General features: G+C 43.2%; 3 protein-coding genes across 6 annotated transcripts in view; 2 read left to right on the top strand and 1 right to left on the bottom strand.

The window, feature by feature from the left end:
- Atg17 (autophagy-related 17) overlaps positions 1–7722 on the top strand; it is a 28442-nt gene extending 20720 nt beyond the window's left edge. For 2 of the 3 annotated variants that reach the window (XM_070658901.1, XM_070658902.1), the window contains exons 7-10: positions 813–1562; positions 1655–1963; positions 2815–3657; positions 3729–7722. In XM_070658901.1, coding sequence (XP_070515002.1) covers positions 813–1562; positions 1655–1963; positions 2815–3657; positions 3729–3851 — 2025 coding nt within the window. In that variant the 3' untranslated portion in view covers positions 3852–7722. The other variant, XM_070658903.1, reaches the window with a different exon arrangement.
- A 98-nt stretch (positions 7723–7820) lies between these two features.
- On the bottom strand, positions 7821–14541 carry LOC139104010 (uncharacterized). The gene is made up of 6 exons (XM_070659228.1): positions 14491–14541; positions 11839–11994; positions 11448–11678; positions 10789–11058; positions 10547–10640; positions 7821–9323 (listed from the first exon to the last, which is right to left on the bottom strand). The coding sequence occupies exons 1-6, from the start codon at positions 14539–14541 to the stop codon at positions 7993–7995; spliced, it is 2133 nt and encodes a 710-aa protein (XP_070515329.1). The 3' UTR covers positions 7821–7992.
- Positions 9731–16051, top strand: part of Vari (MAGUK p55 subfamily member vari) — a 129544-nt gene continuing 123223 nt past the window's right edge. For both annotated transcript variants that reach the window (XM_070658923.1, XM_070658920.1), the window contains exon 1: positions 9731–10025. The gene's annotated coding sequence lies outside the window, so the exon portion shown is untranslated. The remainder of the gene's footprint in view (positions 10026–16051) is intronic.

Raw genomic sequence — 16051 nt, 5'->3', positions numbered from 1 at the left:
GACGACTTACAGCTCGCTAACAGACAATTATCCGTAGTCGTAGCCGTAAAACATTTCGTGAAGTACCTCTTTTATTACCACCTACCGTTCTTTAAAATTATTTTGTTAAAAAACGTACTACTTTTCTTTTTTTTTGTCACCTTTTTTTTATATTTTTTCCTGTCACTGGCTTCCCTTGCATCAAGATGTTAAAAGTATTGCTCGGTACTTCGTTAAATATATACTGATAGTAGTCGATTTGCTTTCCTTTATAATTTTTAAGTATTTTTATTATTATCACCTTTATATTTGTTAGTGAATTAATTAGAATTGACTGTAAAATCTCGTGAAACCGTGGGTATGTATTACTGCTTGATTAGTGTTCTGTAATCATTCGAATTAATCGAAATGAAATTGTTACTCTCCTGACTTTTGTACTGCTTGCTCAAATATCCAATAATAGATACGCGCATACATCGAGCACGTACGAGTACGTGCCCGCACGCGTGTGTATATATGGGTGCATCTTGATTTTTTACAGGATAGCTGGCGTCGCACTTGTTTCCCAATCCCTCAAGCCACACTCCTTTTGAACCCGTTAAACTCACCCACACGATTGCTTTTACAAAAAACATTCGTTTCTAAATTTAAATGATTGCAATTTTACATACTATGCAATTTGTGATTCAAAATTAATAATAACGTGGAGTTTGCCCCGATTAATTTCCCTGACGAATTCTCTTCGACTTGCTTTATACAGTCGAAGACAATTCGTTGCACAGAATATGATTTTGTGATGCTTATCGATATATTTCTAATGCTTGTTATTTCAGGAAAATCTTGGTAACACGCGTGAGGAAGTGGAGAGATTGCGCTCCATCTTGAAGACCATGAAAGTGGTCGTATGCGACGAGCTCAGTTCTGTTCGGAATGAATTAGCGGTTCTACGAGATCGATCTAACGAGGATAAGAGCGGCATCGTTGAGCTGACTGAACGCGTCCGAGTGGCATTGTCCTTGCATTCGCAAGAGTATGACCGGCGTCTTCAAGAACGCGAGCAGGAATTGACAATCGAGCACGAGTACAAAATAACCGACGTTAAGAAATTAATGCAGAATCGCGAGGAAGAGATTTGCACGCTTAAACGCAACCTTCTGGAAAAGGAGACTGAACTTGCGGAACATGAGCGGCTGGTGTCTACGATGCATCAGAAATTGGAGGAAGAAGAGATTGAAAAGAGAAGCTTACAAACTCGTTTGCATCAGCAGCTTGAGGACTATTCGAGGATATTGGAGCAAGCGCGCATAGATAAAGAAGAGGCGGTGAAAAAGACGAATGATGAAAGATTTCTCGAAATCACTTCTTTGACAAACTCGTTGACGCAATGTCAAAAACGAATTCAAGAACTGGAGGAGAATCTAGCTAGTGTGCGCACCGATCAGGAGAGAATGGTGAAAGAAGCGACTGATAAGCTGCAGATTGAATATAAGACGGAATTAGAAACCATTCGGAGCCGCTTCAAACTTATGACCGCTTCTACCATGGAAAGGAGCCCCAGCGATTCTAGTTTAGAAAAGATCGAAGTAAGTAATTTTGTCTTTATTTCGTTGTTGTTAATGTAAAAATGTAAAAAAAGAAAAGATGTAAAAATATTATTTATTTCTTATTCTTTTAGCGACCAGATGTTATTGAGCTCGTAAATCACGAGGCGATTCTAGCACAAGCGAGGGAAGATATGAAAATTGAAAGCGCCATGGCTGTCCGTACTGCTATTGTAAAAGAAAGGGCCGATTGTATGGAAAAATTGGACAACGAATTGAAATTAGCGAAGGAAGTCGTTGAAGAAAAGAATAAGGAAATAGAAATGTACAGGGCGAGAACGACTGCGTTGATCGAACAGAGCAAACATTACAAGAATATGATCGATCGACTGATTAAAGATTTTAAAATTAAATCAGAAAAGCAACATAACTTGATGGAGAAGGTATTGTATTATGTATAATATACATTTATATTTATTGTGATAGTAATATTTAAAAAAGAAATTTTTATAATTATTCTATATGCTTTTTAATTAATTGTTGTTTATCAGGTTGACAAATAAGTTTGTTCGATTTTTTAACGTAAACTTTTTTCACCAATTTTAATATGCCATTTTCGTAAAACATTTAAGGCTTATCAGCAACAAACCAATCTTAGTATCTTTTCACGTCCTCTTTATTTTTAAAGATTTTTCCGTTCATAGAGTTTTGCAACGACCGGAATAGATGGTAATCAGAAGGAGCCAGATCTGGTGAATATGCAGGATGAAACAAAACATTCCAGTCAAGACTGAGTAGCTTGTTCGGGTTATTAATGAAGTGTGAGGTTCACCGTTCGTGATGGAAAATAACATCTCTTCGATTTACCAATACTGGACATTTTTCGCGGAGTGTTTGGTTCAATTTAGTTAACCACAAGCAATATGTCGTTGAATTAATCGTTTAGCTTAATGGTAACAGCTCGTAGTAAATCTTCTTCGGATGCAATCTCCGGATGCATTTTTTATCTCCCGTCATTTTGACATACTCGTTCTGTTAAGGCATTATCTCCGAAAACGCGATATATCATTTTACAAGCCTCTGCAGCTCATCTGCTTTTTTTTAAAATAATATAGTAAAATATGGTGATAGTGGAAGTTTCGAAAGCACCTTAAAGTTACTGCACAATAGCGTCAAGAGAAATAAAAGTAAATTAGGATGAAATTGCACAGAGACAAAAGACGAACAAACTTATTTGCTAATTTAATATATATTATATATATATATATATTTTATTACAATTTTTTACATATAGATGAAAAGTCTTGAAACAAGCAAAGCATGGTTGGAGAGCCAAGAAATCACAGAAAAGGCAATACGAACAGTCTTGGAACAACACGAGGACATTGCATATCCTCTCGAATCTGGAGTATGCAAGGACTTGAGCTACAATCGGTTAGCCAGTGGTCACATTGATTCGGAAAGTGTTTTTAAAGAATCCGAAAAATATGACGTTGAAGTCTCAGAGTCGAAGAAAGTACGGTTGGAAGCTGATGATGACGATTTGGCTCGGCTATCGAGGCGGCTTGAATCTCTCGAGAACGATAACAAGAGACTGTCTTGCGAATTAAACTCGATACGCGCTAGTAAAGTGGCAGCTGAAGCAAAAATGGAGGCTTTAATGACGGATAAAATCCGTTTGGAACTTGAATTACTGAAGGAGCGAACCAAGAAGTCATTTAATTTCGACCCGATACCGTCAGAAAGTCGCGATAAAGATATGAGTGCGTCGGTGGCCGTAGTTTCGGACTCTACTTCGAGGGACGCGGCTTCAAGTTCACAGCCGAGTCGACGATCATCTTCCAAATCAATATGCTTCCACCCTTCTTTTCCCTCGTATATACATAAGAAAGTCGCGGAAAAAGTGACAAAAATGGTACAACAGGGAATTGTCACCATTACTAGTTGCAATCCCGGCGACATAGTGCTCGTAGTCTGGGACGAAGCACATGCCAATTACGCGGTGTACCAAGAATCTTCAACTTATTATTTCCTGCATTCTGATTACACTGAAGCACTGGATGAGCAAAATCAGGGAACTTCTCGGAAATGCGTTCTCGCTGAAGTAATCGAAAAAGAGTACTGTCATGCAAGAAAGGTAGGATCCGTTATTAATTAATTATTTGTTGCAGCAAAAACTGTAATCTAATTTTATTATCTTTATTTCAGCCGGAAAATCGTTATCGCGTACCGCGCGGCACGAAATTCTATCGAGTGCGCGCTACGCCGCGAGATACACGTGCGCTGATAGACGAGACAGGTTCGATGTCAAAGAGTCAACAACTACCGTAATTTTACGTTCAGACTGTGTCGAGAATCCTTTGATTCTTGCCTAGTACAAGCGCTGTGATCGAGGGTTTGCGTCGGCAGGCCGCGTTCGGTTAGGGGACCAGCGACCCGGAACGCAAATCCCGAATTTACGTCTCCGCAACCATCCGGAAACCTCGGATCTAGGGCCAAAACCTGCCAGAGCCTCTAGACGCATCCTTGATATCGACGAACATAGAGAGAAAAGTGAGCCGCGAAAAGAGGTATGCGCAAGTTGGGTAATATGAAATGAGACGGAAGGATGCGCCGGCGTTTTATTGTGATATACATAATTTTTAAACGAGTGAAACATATATGCCGAATGCTGTGGTTAGCTGTGAAGTGTAACGATATTTGTAATCTTCGACTTTTCTTTTTTTTTCATAAAAAAAAACAAAGAATGCGAATGTCGTCGATTCTCTTTGAATTATTTGATAGGCTGACCAGTGTGTGTGAGAGAAGGATTGTTAAACGTTCAACATTAGATGTACATATAATGCGGAAAGACGAAAACGTGTCCCATTAGACAGCGTTCACCTTCCTCTCTCTGCATTTTAATAATTATGTTTGCATTGTGTGAAAACAAGACAAGATATAATTATAAGTTTTACAAAACCGACATGTAGGAATGTGCGATTTATATATCATATGTATAATTATAAATATATATGTAATCGTAAGTAATTACATATATAATTATATATATAAATAATGATATATTTGTATATAATTATAACATATATATGTATATATATATATGTACACACTATTATACGAGGCATGCAATAATTTGCATAAACTTCGTAGGTCCTAAAGATTTTGGGGCTAAGATTTTGTAAAGTAAAAACTGTCTTGTGGATGTGTTGTGCAATTTCATAAATATATTCAACACGTCAGGTTATTTATATGAAAAAGTTACATTACGCGACATCGACATATTTTTAATGAGTCTCTTTTGATGTCTTGCGTATTCTTCGCAAACTGTTCTTTCATTTTTCACGTACTTTCAGACATCCGCTTTTACTTTCATTTTCTCTTGACACTTTACAAAATCTCTTTTAGTAGTATCAACGAGTTAGAGAGATACGTAAACGTTAAAGCCAATGTTCCATTCGAATGAAATGAATGGGACAAAGGCTGTAGTGCAGTTTACTTACTTCGTCTGCATACAATTTTCAAGCGTTAGCTTTTAAGCAATGCCCATCGAAAAGAAATTGACTTCGAGAGAGGCATATACTCTGCGTAGAAAGAATTTTATAAATGTACACGTATATGTATATATATATATATATCTTTTTCTATTATTTGACTGGTGTCCACGCGAATGTGCTCACCGCCACACAAAAGAGTCGCTTGCGGAGGATTACTCATAAACTTTTATTTTAGTTACATTACCGTGTATCATTAAACAATGCTACTATCGTTTCTCGCGACGCGTCAACGCTCGTAGTACCGTACAATAGCTGTGATTGTTAGCTACACGTTCTCACATCTACTTAGTCACTTCTACTTAATTAAACTTAATTCATCGCGACGCCGGACGACGATCTGCTCTTCGATTGATCGGGGATACGCAGGCACACGAATGGTGTGGCTGGAATCTATATTCCTTTTATATAAAATGAAGAAACAAGTACATACGAAACGAGTCCTCGATCTTTGACGGCGATTATTGTTCGCGTGCGAACTATGTTGCAAATTGGTGCAAACACGAGGCGCCGTAAAAAGGCGATTTGCAAAGTATGCTGATACGTAAGATAAATCATTCGGTAGGATATTAAGCCACCCCGAGATGCCCTCGTGGGTGCGGCACGTTCGCTTCTGGCGTACCGCGGAAAAAATAGTTTGTAATTACTCTTTCGTCTTCTCGATTCGAAACGCACGTGTACACCGCACAGACACATACACGCGCGCAAGACGACGAAGACCCTTAAAACAAATTCCGAAGACGAGCGGAAACATTAAGCTTCCCTTTTCTCGAAAACACCGATTCTCGTTCTTTCATCGTCATCGTCGTTGTTCATCGCACGAAATCGCATACGAAGATAGAAAAAAAACCCCCTGTATACATCGAATTAATGGAATTATGTAAAGTCGATGGTAGCGATGCGTTTATCGTGATGATAAAACCTATTCCATGTAAATTGTAGATTCGATCTTCGTATGCGATTTCCATGTTTATTCGCACGTGCGGTTCCTACTAGATCAAACCTTTTCGTAGGTTCGATAGCGCCAGGGAAGCTCGATGCACCGAAACTCTCCAAGCACGCGAGACTAAATATCACATGCTTCAGACTAAATATTTTTCGATGAGCTCACTTACTCTGGCACTCGAATTATCGCTCTCTTTCTTTCTTTTTTTTTTTCTTTTTTTTTAAGATATATTTATAAATTTGCAACGTTAAAACGTGGCTATTGAAAATAAGCGTGATTTTGATTTTATCGCGTACACGTGGAAGTAGACAGCGTTTGACCGATCATTATGAAGGAAAATAGTAAGAGGAAGGAACATGCGTTTGTTCGAACGCGATCTACAACTCCCACAAAAATTCTAAGTCATTATTACCATCTAAGATCTTCAAGCTAATTCAATTCATTCGAAAGTAGAGTTCTTCAGCAGAATACTCACCATTTATGAAAGGAAAGACAGTACTAATGTAAATATGTATAGATAGATGTGTCTGTATGCGATATTAATTTACACCTAACTGGTCGAGAAGGTGGCGAAGAAATGTACAATGGCAATGCCGAAAAGCGGTCTTTCGATATTGTTATTTACACTTCCTGCTGGAAATCTCGAAGCCCTATCTACGTGCATCTTCGAAATAACTTTTCGCACCATGTGGCACAGAATGAAGAGCAGCAGTGCTCAAAACGCAAGCTCCTACTTATATAACTCCAATTTTCCGTCTTTAAGGATACTCTAACGAACTACATTGTTGTTTGAAATTTTTCTCGATGATCATGAAGTCTTCGTAATCGAGATCAGGTTTTTGAATGAAATAATTATGATATAAAAAAAAAATATGTAGTAGTGGTAAATGTTTGATTTATATATTTGACTAAGATTTTTTAATGGCTAAATTTGTAATTTAGATATTTTGTATTAAATTAGGTCCTTATATTAGGCGATTAATTTAGCAAAAAAAGAAAGCAAAAAAGAAAAAAAAAACAAATAATTAAAAACGAAAAAAATTATGGCTAAGAGATTGAATAAAATTAATTTCATTTTTAATTATTAATTAATGAATTACTATTAAACTTCGTTATTGATTTGGATATAAATTGGCGAAGTACTACGAACGATGTATACCTGTATTGCGTTAAGAATATTTCTCTTTTGTAAAGAAAATGTTTAAAAAATCAGACACCAGTGCAAGATCGGTCTAGGCAAGGACACGATCGTTTTAATTAAACTAAAGAATCTGATAACAATTGTACGTGTGCATGGTGCAACTTATAAGATCGGTTTCAGACGTGAGAACAAAGTTTCCTGTCTCCCGTCAGCGTGCGATCCTCTTCGTCTTTCTCCTCAGTAGCATCTTTTTCCTACTGACGCTGCATCATATTAGGACTCCTGTCCTGGTTAGCCTGCGATTGTACGGACGTGCCTCGCGTCCGTTCCGTTCATGTATCCTATTACGTTCGCCACCCGCGAGCTCTCGTGAGAACTCTTTCCATAAGAGATAAGTAAGGAAGATATCGCGTATGTGTAATCGAGAAAGTGTAATGCATAGGCATAATATAATAATAATAATAGTAATATTGCATAACATACATAACAATTGTGATCGTGAGAGTATCTGTTATTGAATAAATCAGTTGCAAATAAATCTTGTGACCTTTTTCCAGACTACGTCGACTCTGCTTCTTGGTTCCTTTCATCGATTCTTCTGATTTTCAAATTCATATTAAATATGAGGAAAACTTGCAAGATACCTTTCGTTCAAGTTCGTGATTTAGCGTGAAGTTTCGATATTTATAGTTTAATAGAAAACCGATTCTTTGGATCAACTGAATAAATTAATTAGTGATAAATAAATGGGTTCTTTCGTTCGGAGAGAAAGTGTAACGCTATCTTATTTATTTATATAATACAAATGAGTAGAGTGGCGGCGAATGTTCTCTAATGATGAGGAATGTAGTTGTGAGAGTCCTGGGGGCATCCCGGCAGCAAACTCGACGTCTCCTCGTCCGTTGAGCTGCACAGCATCCCGACTAGCGTGTAATCGACAAAGGGCGGAATATCCAGATCGGCGGTGGCCGGATCACCGTAGTTGACGGTACCGTGAGCCGGACCGGCAGTCATCATCTGCGGCACCCGTTCGAGGATCTCGCAAGTGTAATGGCAACGCTCGCTGTTGGAATAGAAGAAGGACTCGGGGCTGTTTCGCGACTGGATCGTTTCCGCGCCGCCGGTATTGTGAAACATCTTATCCGCGGCCTCCGGCGTTTCTTGGCTGCCGTAGCAGCCCTGAAGTCTCTCGTCCAGATTCGACTGGGTGGAATTCTGATGCACGGCACGGCTGTGAGGCTGGCTCTTCACGTCGCCGTGCTCGAACATTTGGTGATAGTTATCAAACGGATACGACTTGCTCTCCGGACTGCAGTTTCGTCGCGCGGCCTCCTGCAGGTCCTCGCTCTTTGGCCTTTGATAGAGACCGTACTCCGCTCTGTTCACCATCTGCGGTTGACAATTGTTCTTGTAACATTCGACCTCTCGACTTCGCGACGACAGAAGATCCTCCTCCTTGACCTCGAAGGTATCCAAGTGCAGTCTGTTGTCCGGTTGATTCTGCAGCCAGTAAGACTGTTCGTGTTCGTCCTTGACGTTCCCCTCGACAAAGCCCTTTTGATTCTGCGACCGGGGGTAATTCGGATAGTTCAAGACGTCGCTCGCAGGTTGATTGTGACTCTTTTCTTGGACGTAATGATGCATTGCCCTTCTGGAAGGTAAGCCGTTGGGTACCTTCTCGGGCTCGAAATTGGCGAAGTGAAGCCTCTCGTCTTGTTGCAGGCTTAAATGACTGCTGCTGGAGTCCTCGCTGAGAAATTGATTCCAGTATCCCTGGTCTTGAGTTTGCTGTTTCATCTCGTATTTGATGGTGCCGCTGCCGAGGTCGAGCAAAGTCGGTGGCGAACGAGCCACGTCCTGGGGATTCGCAGAGAAGTCCGGCCTCAGGGGCTGGTCCAACTGAAAGATCTCTTCCGGCTGGAAAAGATCGCCGGTGAACGGCGAAAAGTCGCCGTAGGATGCCTCCTGGGGAACCTGGTTCGGCAGACAGTAACTGACAGGATTCTCTTGCGGCGGAACGTCCTGCAGCCAATATGAGCCGTCCGCGGGGGGCAATTGCTGAGGATATAACGTTGTCTGATGATGGTGAGACTGTGAATACGACGATACGTTTGTCTGCAGCTGGCACATGCATTCAAACGGAGGACACGAGCACGAGTATCCTGCAACAAGTTTAATTTATTCGCCGTAAGTACATTGTCCAGAAAAATATAATAAACATTATTTTAAACACTTCTCTCGTTCAATAATTATAATTCACGAAGTGGCGGAATTTTTACCGATTTACTGCTGATAACATAATTACATGTATTCTTAACCTAGATTTGAAATTTTTTTGCGTAGCATTGCATATCGGAAGCAACGAGAGCGAGAGAGACAGTTGCGTTGGTCATGCTGTCTCTCTTCGTGGCAGAACTGAATTTCAACCGCGGCGATACGAAGCGACCAATCACAGCCCGCGATTGCGGCTCAGTTAGCATTCGCGGTACGGTGGTGTTAGTAATATTCGCGCACTTCACTTGTTGAGACGGCTCGAGAAGCTGTGCCGAATTTGCGAATATTTTCCGGATTGTCATCTCGGCCGCCACACAGTGTATGCGAAATCGCATTTTGTGCGGCAGTGACTCTCTGTGCTTAGTGAAACAGTGCGACGTGAAACGTGAGGCGGCCGATCGGAGCGGACTGGAGCGACCTGAAGCGGCTCGGAGCGGTCTGGAGCGACCTGGAGCGGCCTGAAGCGGCCTGGAGCGACCTGGAGCGGCCTGGAGCGACCTGGAGCGGCCTGAGGCGACCTGGAGCGATCTGGAGCGGCCTGGACCAGCCTGGAGAGTTGCAGCAAAAGTCGGACGAGGCAAAGGCGCACGGTGAGTAATTCTCTTTCAATTTTCTACTTGCATGGTTAAAAAATTCCGTAGGGTTTAAAACTTGATATACAGAGCATTCCCCAACGCAATTCTTTAGATCCTTTTATAGTAAGCCTCTAGAAATATTACGACGGTCGTAAAAGTTAATATTTCCCTAAAAGTTAATATTAGGCTTCGGGAGGGCAAGCATTACGAGATTACGTTTCGATTGATTTGAGATAGGTTTCATCGCAATGAAATTTTTGTTTCGAGCTGAGCTGTGGGAGTATTAATTTTCTTAGGCTTTTCGAGAAACCAAGTTCGTAGTCTCCGTCCGTTGCATAGTCTATACATATATCGGTGAATATTCGAGAAGACGAAGCACAACCGAAACTCTACGCTGCCTCCATCTCGCGTGTCCGCGATGGTATCACGGTCGAAATAAAAGTACGCGCCGGTATTGTAGGACCGACTGTTCGGATTTGAGCAAATAAGTCGATAAATACATATTAATAATTCAGATTAATAAAAAAAATAGTAACCTTTGTCAGAAATTAATGGAGGTGGCTGCGTCGTTCTCGCCGGCTGATCGAGCGTGTCCGTGCTCGATCTCTTGGTTCCTCTCAGTGTCATTAACTGTAACGAAAACATGCAGTTTGTATAATTTCGTTAAATTCGCTAAAAGCAATAGATCGATATTTCATTTGGGACTCGGTGAAAAAGCTCGCAAATCAGTTTTTTTTTTTTTTTTTTTTTTTATCGAATGGGAAGCTACGAAATTTACCTTAGAAGTCAAGGCAGTCTCTCTCGCTAAGAGTACCGCCAGTCCACGAACTCTTCTACCGGCGCCTACGCTTCGTCGCGCTTCCGACGTCGACTTCGCTTCCGGTCGCGGGTGATCGTGCTGGCCCTTCGCCTGGAAGAAGATCGCGTGCTCTGTGTGACGCCAGAAGTGCGTCACTGGATAGCCACAGTGACCGCGACACGACAGTATCTCCAAGCGGCCGGTGCATTGTCTATTCGGGCACGGTTTGCCCTGCTGCTTCTTTCTAGCCTGCGGAAAAAAAATTGAAAGAGTCGGTAAACCCGATCGGTCCCTCGCTCATTAAAAAATGTGTGGACGTTCGTATGTTCACTGTCGACGCGTTACTTTCGCAGCGATTAAATTCGTCACCGAAAATTCGCGTTCGCTGTTCGCTCGCCAAGTCCGCTCGCTCGTTACGCACTTTAAGACGTTTGAAGATTCGGCAACGCGGACCGTGTCGCGTTAATAGAACTCTGAATTAGTCCCTTCGATCGTATCCGCCGGCGAACGCGAGGCAGGCTATTTTTTTTTCCGTCGCGACGAGAATGCGGCGGACGCGTGTGACTATCGCGCGCGCAATTTACATTTATTATCGGGCCGAGATTTATGTTTATCGTTCCGTTATGCGCTTCGCTCACCTTATCGCAGATCGCCGGTCGGAGGTGAACCCTACCACCGCCGGGCAGTATGCACTCCTGCGAGCACACCAGAACGCCCAGGCAGCTCTTCTTCAGAATGCTCACGTTGTGATTGTTAGTGTTTCTCATCGCCCAGCCGGAGGCGTGCCTCCTAGCTTCCTCGCAATCGGGACCGTAGACTCTCCTCACGTGTCCGTCCGCCCATTCGCACCAGGGATCGTATTCCACTACCTGAAGCAAAATCTCTACTTCTTAGATCGCCGGGGTAGCCCGGCTTCGTCGAACCGCTTCGAGAAAGTTTGCGAGCGCGCTTCCGAAAGGCCGAGCGTTACTTCCGCTCGAAGAATTAATTCGATTCCTCTCGAATGCGCGGCGAGAGAAAGGCACTCACCCTCGGCACGTTCGAGTCGTTTATGTCCCACTCCTGGTGAGGGTGATGTTGCTGCTGGTTGCCGGCGACAGTCGCTGACATCGTCGGCGACCCAACGCGACTCCTACAACGAGAGAGAAGGAACGCCGGTATAAATTTCGTGGACTTTCTCCAGGTCTCCTCCGTCCGCGTTTACTCGTCCCGTTTCGGCGAAATCGGCATTTTATTTAATCGCGCGACTTTGTAGCGAACGAGGGAACGACCTTCAGACCTTTGCAATCGCGCCTCTTGTCCAGAATCGAATTCAGAGTCTAATTTAGTGTTACGCAATTGCAGTCGCGGCGCGAAGCTCGCCGCGACTGCGGGATAAAATCCCGATTTATGGCGCGTACCCGGCCGTACTTCGCGCGATACTTATGGGAGTTCGTGGGTGGTACGGTGCGACGCGGAGCACGCTCTCGGAGCGGCTTTCCGGAATCCGCTGCGATCGGGTCGTGGCGCGAAAGATCGATCTTTGATAGCCCGGAGGATATAGCTACCCTCGAAATTTGTCGGCGGTGTATCGTTGCTCGCGCTCGTACATTTATCTTCCCCGGCAGTCGGCCGTTTAACGCGTCTAATACGCCCTGTACGCGAGTCGGGGAAATTTATTAACAACGCGAATAATATGTTAACATCAATCGAAGGCGATAATCAATATATGCGAATGCGGGAAGAAAAAAAAAATTTGTCGAACTCTGTCTTGCGGTATCCGCGCGATGTCTTCGACGCGCAGTTGCTAAGGTCCACGAGAAGAATCGTACGAACGACGTTTGGCTCGTTTATCCCTCTATTGCGTATTAATGAGGATGGATGTGCGGCTAATCTCGATGTCCCTTCCCCTAATAATTTCTTTCTTTTTTTTTTCCTCCCGGGACCTCTCGCCCGCGCAAGAAACACTTGTGCGTAAATCCTCTCATAAGAGCAATCTCCTCGGGACGCTGCTCCCTCCTTTCCCCCGTTGTGACATTAAAGTCCGCGCTTATGATCTGTGGCGGCATTACGGTATGCGAGGTACTCGAGTTGCAGCCGGCTACGCAACGACCTCCTAATCGTATATCACGTCACGGGTGAATTCTTCAGATCCGCGGTCCTTCGCGGGAGAAATGCGAGCGCGCAAAAAATGACACGCGATCGTCAAGTCATTAAGAAATTTTTCTAACGCGCGCGGAAAAAGGGTGGGTCCGTCGAAATGATTTTAATCGGTTTCTTGAAAATAGGAAATAAAAATAAAAAAAAGAAATTAATAATAATAAATTATAGGTACTTAAGGCGTTAGGTGCGCGCATGTATTGTTTCCCTCGACTTTATCGAGTCCGCCGCCGGACGTTTACGATCTTGGAACACCTACTCGAGAAGGCCCGGTCGGCCGTAGGTCCTCAGCGACGTGGACCACCTCGCGAAGCCCTCCGCGCGCTGACGCGGTCCGCCGTGTCGAGAAGCCGCGGTGTCGATCGCCGCGATTACCGCGCCCTTTGATTCGCGGGCATTAATCTCTCGGTGCATTTAGATCCCCGACGTCGGCCGCTGCCCACAGCGTCGCAGAAACGACCGGCGAAGAGGCCTTCTTATTCAATACGTCGTGCACGTTCGCCGTCAACGTTCCCACCCGCGTGTTTTATCGACGCGAAACGAGGATACGTATTACAAGTGTCGTACTTTAGCGTCACACCTGGCGGCTCGCGCGACAAGGTTAATTTTAATCAGCGACCGCGGTAGAGTAATTTATCGCTGGTATCGACGTTCCTCGCAAAGGAAGACGGCATTCTCGTTATTTCGCGCCGGCCGATAATTCTGCCACTTTCGCCCGACGGTTCGTTATGCGTAGCGAGAAGAAGAAACACGCGAGACGCGTTTACTATACGTTACGTCAATGCTCTTCTCTTTCCCTCCCTCTGTCTCTTTCTCTCTCTGTCGTGGAGACCCCAAGGGTGGAATTGAACCGATGGGAACCGAGGGGGAACGAGGACAGCTTTAACGGATAAAAGACTCGGCCTAGGTGAATGATTGCTCGGATCGGTGATAAAGTCATCGCCTTTAGCACCGAGTAAGATGATACATCGGTGGACGATGTTGCACCGAGATTGTCCGCGACCGAAGACGTACGCACACGCGCGCTATCACTCGCACGAGAAGAGAGAGAGAGAGAGAAAAAAAAAAAGACGTCGAGAGAAGCCGGAGAGAAGCCGGGCAGAAGAAAAGGACGGAGACGTCCTTCCTTTGGGTCTTGCATCTTGCTCGGTGGTGTAGGTGCGCGCTCAGAATTTCAGATATTAAGGTAGATACGCGTCGCGACGAGGCCGCTAAAATATCGCGAAGGGCACGCCGTGAAAAGGAAGAAATTTCTCGCTTCGTCCTCGTTCCTTCCTATTTCCTTCTCTGCTTTTTTTTTTTTTTTTTTCAACCGCCCTTTTCGCCCCCTCGCTTCGTCCCTTCTCAACCTGGCTCTCTTTTGATTTCTCTCTTACTCTCTTCGTTATTCTCGCTCTCGTCTCACCTTCCCTCGTTACCGTTCGTTCTCGTTCCCGCTCCTCGTGGCCGAGCTAACGTCTGGATCTCTCCGCGAGATTAGTTCGCGAGTTAATCTCGCCACTTCTAAACAAGTTAATTCACCGCGCTTTTGATTCGAGTTACCGATCGCGTCGCCGATCCGGAAATACCGAGCTTGATAGTTATATTACCCATCTCGCGACTTCGCGCTCTGCTCGTTTATGTTAACGCTCGAGGTATAATTAATCGTTCGCCGCGCTCTGTTTTATTTTAATCTGCAACGAAATTGGCGCTGAAATAATTCCACGCGATTTTGGGAAACAATTATTTACTCCAAATAATTTGTCGACATTTTAAATATTATTTAATGTTAAAATAAAATATTTTGTTTTTAATTAAAAAAAAAAAATAAAATAAAATAATCAAGATAAGGGAACGAGAACATTTTTATATTATGTGAAATAATTGCTAGACTATCGCCGTTAATTCCGTGCTTTCATTCTTTTGCCAGCGAATTTATTAAAAAAAAAAAATCTTAATGGGTCAGGTATTGAAAATTTAAAAAATCGCGTTGTGTTAACATGTACTCTCTTCTTCGCTTTGTGATAATAAGCCTTCACAATGTTTGACACCCACACGGTACTTTTTTTTTTTTTTTTAGATCTTTGTTCGCGATCGACACGAGTAAGATCATTCGATTTACATTTAACATAATTCTGCAAGATAGTCGGCATGCTCGATATTTTTCATTTAACTTGCGTGAAAACGTGTACAATAAAAAAAAAGATTCTTTTTGGGCGAAAACAATTCGGTGCTTCTACGTTTATTAAAGCGTTACATATTTTTAGCTTCAAGCTTATTTTGAAATCCGATCGGTTCGATCGATTAATAGTTGTTTGTCTTCAGGCCGTTGTTCTTTCGGTTACGCCAGTCCGATATGATCTTCGCGTTCATCTGTTTACAAACGACGGTGTATTCACGTGTGATCACCAGCGGCAAAAGAATGAAGTCGGGGGATGGCGGAGGAGTAAAAAAAAAAAAAGAAAAAGGAAAAAAAATTGAGCAAAACGTGTCGGGGCTCAATGAAACGCGATAGAAACGAAAGAAAACCGGTCGGGCTGGATTTTTGTAAATCTAACTTTTTGCCGATTCCGCGCGCCGCACCGTGAGCACGTTCACCAGATCGCGTTGATTTCGAATTCCCGAGAGGAAAAGAGATGCGAGCACGCGGATCGACCTGACGCGCCAAATTTAGAGACGCACGTGGGTCGCTCCGCGAAAGAGACAGAGAGATATATTTCACCGCAATTATTATCACCGCGCGTCGATGGCTTATCGCAAAAAATGTCCTCTAAAAAATCTTAATAAAAATGATCGCTAGAGTAATAGTGGCGAGGATGTAAATTTTGAAACCGACGCCAGGCATCTATGCCTCGCAATTAATACGCGTTTGTTTCGTTGCTATTATCGACCGTGCACGCGAGAGAACGATCATTTACGAATAACTCAAAATCTCGAGTCATATTTTCCGCGCAATATTGTAAAATTAATGCTGGATCTGTCGCTTCCATTCGGTTGTAGTAACATGAAAGGGATTCACGGCGAAGGCTCGCGAAAAGTACTCAAAGAGTTTCATGGCGGGATAGATAGAGAAAAAGAGAGAGAACGAGAAAGCATTCTCAAGATTCGAGATAAAGGGAGATCG

Source organism: Cardiocondyla obscurior, linkage group LG07, assembly GCF_019399895.1.
Source record: "Cardiocondyla obscurior isolate alpha-2009 linkage group LG07, Cobs3.1, whole genome shotgun sequence".
Lineage (NCBI taxonomy): Eukaryota > Metazoa > Arthropoda > Insecta > Hymenoptera > Formicidae > Cardiocondyla > Cardiocondyla obscurior.
The sequence above is the reverse complement of the archived record's forward strand: the minus strand, read 5'-3'. Positions and strand labels throughout refer to the sequence as shown.